Source organism: Camelina sativa, chromosome 10, assembly GCF_000633955.1.
Source record: "Camelina sativa cultivar DH55 chromosome 10, Cs, whole genome shotgun sequence".
NCBI lineage: Eukaryota > Viridiplantae > Streptophyta > Magnoliopsida > Brassicales > Brassicaceae > Camelina > Camelina sativa.
In genome coordinates, this window is record NC_025694.1 from 10,172,746 (window position 1) to 10,177,269 (window position 4,524).

A 4,524-nucleotide genomic window follows, 5' to 3' on the forward strand; every position below is an offset into this window, starting at 1 on the left:
CCCCCCCCCCCCATTGCATTGGTCGATCTTTAAAAGTTATAATGACAAGCTGCTAGCCTGCTGCGTATGTTAAAATTTAGGTTTTCCGGCAGTTATATTTGGATTCATATTTGGTCCAAACTGATGACAAAAATGTTTTTTTTTGGTTAATGATGATAAAAGTTAGTTATGCGGACTGCGGTAAAAAGGAATTTAGAGAATTAAGGAGGAAGACATATCGTTAGGTTAAAATATGGAGTATTGATTAGACCTGCTGGTACAAAACAAATAGCTGTTCAATAATAATTTTATTTGTATTGTCGACAAAAAAAATTGATTTGTACTATTTTAGTGATTTACATAGTACAGTTTGTGAAAATATGAATATAAATCTTAAATATTTTATCGAAATGTTAGCATCATATATATATATATATACCTTTGTATATATTTTCTACCATCTATTATTACAGTATTTGGACTTTGGAGCAAAAGTAAATTGTTACTATTGTTTTAGACAATATGTAATCGAACAAAAAATATCTTTTGAATAGCACACTTTGAGAAAATTAATAAATATGAAATACTCATAACAGTCAGTAGTGGATATTGTCAAATATCTGAGCAATATAAAGTAAAAGAATTTGCTAGTGAAAAGACTTGATCACTAGAAAAATCTATGTCAAAATCGGCAGATGTTCTTTTAGAATTAAAAATAAAGACGTCGACGTTTATTTTTTGAAGATCATCTGAAATCTTTATTATAAATATTAACACACTAGTTGAGAATCCTTCAGCATATTATTGTTCGTATTTTTCTTAATACATTATCTTTCACATGTCATTGTTGATCCAAAACAATGTTATTCGAAAGTTACTACTCTTTGACAAAAGTTTTTTTTTTCTTTCTTCAGCATTGATCTTTAATTTGTCTGAGCAAGATCAGACTTGTTACATAACTTCCATTTGACATACATATTATTATATTTTTTTAAAAATCGTTTTAAGTAATTAATAATATTTTAGATGGTCAAAATTTTACGAATCAAAATAAGCATATTGTATACGTTTCTGTGGTAGAAAAATGGATGGTAGTTGAGAAACAGTAATTTTGATTATCCAAAAAAGAGATTTGTTTCAAAAAGATACCGGACTTTAGGTTAAAAATGAAAAAAAAAAAAAAACAATAATGATAAAGTAAAAGTAAAGCTTTTCTATTATTTAACTTTCATGTCACAGAGAGTCTTCTCAGTGTAATTGTCAAGAATCGAAATGACTAATGTTCCCGAATCTATTGGCTCCTTGTCGCTTAGCTTTAAGCCAATTACACCGACACGGTTGTAAATCTTCTGACGTATGTTACGAGGCTTCGTGTGTTTTGAATATATACTTTTTTTTTGCAAAATCTTTCATATTCTTTTACTAAATTAAATTAACATATTTCAAATTGAAACCATGCATGGTAAAACCAAAGAGAATTGACTCCCCCCATACATTATCTTTTACATATATATAAACAGAAGATATAATATTTATCGTAGTTAAAAAGAAATAGTTATATATGACCTTAATTACTGATACATACTTCATCTGTTTTATAAAGAATGTTATTTTAGAGAAATTTTTTTTTTATAAAATTAAAATGTGTCATTCTACATTTTTAATGTATTTTTTTTATGTTAAGTTTTTTAATTTATCTCTAAACCCAAAGCTCATTTCATTACATTTAAATCATTAACCACTTATTAAATAGAAGTAAAAATGTAGTATTATTCAAGTTTTTCTTAATTTATATGAAATATGTCAAAATGACACTCTTAGTGAAAGAATATGAATATTATTATAATTAACTAATCCAAATATTTTTTTTTGTTCTGTCCAAGTTTCAAACTTACAATTCATACTTTCACTTGTATATCCTGACGAAATACACAATATAAATTTGTAATTTTAAGGTTCTATATAAAGTAGTATAAACTAGAAAGACCTGAAACCTAATTAAATGTGAAAGAAGAAAGAAGAGAAAAACCTTTAAAAGGGGGGCGTAATAAAAGTCTTGATCACATTCACGAGTCGAATCATGGCTCGGTGAAGAAGCAACCAAACGACCGAACCATATCCATATCCGATCCCCACATGTCGTCTTCTCTTAACTCTTAAGTTTACTTTATTAACATTGCGTACGTGTGCTTTATAATTTCGAACACAGTAACAAAGATTTCATTTTCAGCAGCGTGACGTTGTTTTCATTTTTCATAAGTTTTTTTCTTGCTAATAACGTGCGAGGAGATTTAATCTCAATAGAAGAAAAAAAACAATTAGGGAAAGGCAAATTGATGAATGACACGGTGCGTTTTTGGATACCACAAGACTTGGGCTAAGAAGCAAGCCCAACGTAGTTTGTATAGCCGACCTTTTGTTTCATCGTTGGTCCACATGCACACGTTTTCATCTTTTTGTGTGTTTTGTTTACTATTTTTACTTGTCAATTTATTTGGTCTATCTACTGTCAAAATATTTAATACTCAACATATTAAATAATAAAAAAGAATTTCCATAGTATTATATCATTATATAATCATATATATTCTATATTCTTTTTTTATTTGTTATAAAATCATGTACTACTTGAACTTCATACATAATATTTACAAATATTTTTTTAAAAACATTATAAACAGAAAAGCTGAACCGTTGATGATGATGGTATATGTTGCCCATGTTGGATTCATACCGCGTGAGACGTTGAATAAAATAGTGTACCAAACGTAACACTAGTTTGTTTTCAATACATCATCATTCTTTTGGGGTCATTGTAACAATTTCGTTTTTGACATCTGTAATAGATAACAAGATTAGTGGTTTTCCTACGAAGGAGAAAAAAATAAGAAATGTTATAGGGAGTGACTTAAGAAAAGAAGAAAAATCGTAGAAAATAATGGACCGTGGGATTGAGAATCTTATCTATTGCGCTCTTTAGAGCCCCTTTGGTCCACCTTTAAGGTTGCTGTTGGTGTTTTCATAATTCGGACTATTCTAATCAGTAATCATAGTCATTGTTTTACCAAAACTTTGTTGAATACTAAAAGTACAATCGAGAAAAAAAAAAGATATTAAAATATCATTCATCACCCGTGGGTTGTTTACCATCATTAAAATGATCTTTTAACATATCAAATCTAGAATCTGCTTAAAGAATATGATCTAATGATATCGAAATCAAATAAAAGTAGGGTAACACTCGATTACAATATTGCGTCCATATATTACTAGGAAATTGCATCCAAATATTATATTCATACATTAAATCCATGCTTGATTACTATGAAGAAAATAGTACTATATATTGTGAGTGTTCGATTATGTTTGGGCCTATATTAGATCTTTAGATCTTCACTTTGATAAATTCAACACATCAAGTGAACTTGAGAAGAAGGGGGGCCTAATAGATTCACAATTTTCGTCCAACTGATCGGTCCATAGCCAAACTTTTTTTGTAAACTTAAGGTTCAATTATTTTGACAAATGTATAAATTGTAAACATATGTATGTATGTAGAAAGATAAAAGTGAGATTCATGATAAAAATTGTGAACCATCAAATCAATCAAATAAAGAGGTGAGGATCCAAAGTGTGGAACTGATTTAGATACTATACAACTATATATCTACAGTGAGATCAAACATACATGATCCGAAGTTTCATGATTCCTGTTTGGTTTCTGTACCCCGCTGAGTGCAATTGTATAACAATCATCGTGTAAAGATTCGAGAATCAAGATCGCAGGCATCTACCAATGGCGACTCTGAGGTAAACCGATAAGGAAGATTTTGAATACGGCGAAGAGAGAGAGGAGACTCCCTCCCACAAGGCATACTCGAAGAGTTGTCTTCTTCTTTCTTGGACTTAACCAAGTGAAAGACTGGAGACTTGATTCTAAAATGGATTCACCATCAAGGTAATACACCTAGCAAGAAAAAAAAAGTGATATTAAGATCAAGCAATCAAGATCTTAATTTACATAAGGTTTGGTGTCGAGTTGAATGTAGAACTTACAGGTAAGCTGTTCAGAAGAACTAGTGCAAGGGAGACATGGAATGTGCAGGTCAAGCTCTTTTCTAGGATATCCGGGAAGGATTTGCCAAAGATGTTAAATCGCCAACGAGATTGATATGCAGTTAAATGAACTGATCGTGACATGGGAATCAGATCACCGACAAAAACAAACGTGCCAAGACAAGATGACGTATTGAAATCCCGACCAAGCGTAGAACAATCCTGTGATGAGGTTTTTCTAAAAGTGATCTCTGTCCATGACACGCCTGGTGATTGCATTGCTTGTAAACACGATTCGCCCTGAAACATCAAAAGTATCGAAATTAAGAAAACGCAATAATGTAATCAATGTTTTCAGTCCATGAGCAATATTCACCTGTGAACACACGCAGTCACTTTTAATATCAGTGTCTGATGTTGTCACCCATCCATCACCGCATTTGTTAAGCTTGACAATATCCTTTGCATCCAAACAAACAGAACCCTCTG

The 4,524-nt window shown here is 30.9% G+C and overlaps 1 protein-coding gene across 3 annotated transcripts in view; it reads right to left on the minus strand.

Annotated features, from left to right (window-relative positions):
- The window catches only part of LOC104718285 (membrane-bound transcription factor site-2 protease homolog), a 4,031-nt gene continuing 3,069 nt past the window's right edge, over positions 3,563 to 4,524 (minus strand). For 2 of the 3 annotated variants that reach the window (XM_010435999.2, XM_019231053.1), the window contains 3 exons: positions 4,412 to 4,524; positions 4,036 to 4,335; positions 3,563 to 3,946 (listed from right to left, as the gene is read on the minus strand). The exon at positions 4,412 to 4,524 is cut by the window's right edge and continues 20 nt beyond it. In XM_010435999.2, the coding sequence (XP_010434301.1) occupies positions 3,770 to 3,946; positions 4,036 to 4,335; positions 4,412 to 4,524 (590 nt within the window). In that variant the 3' untranslated portion in view covers positions 3,563 to 3,769. Of the gene's footprint in view, positions 3,947 to 4,035; positions 4,336 to 4,411 lie in introns of those variants that run through there. The other variant, XM_019231052.1, reaches the window with a different exon arrangement.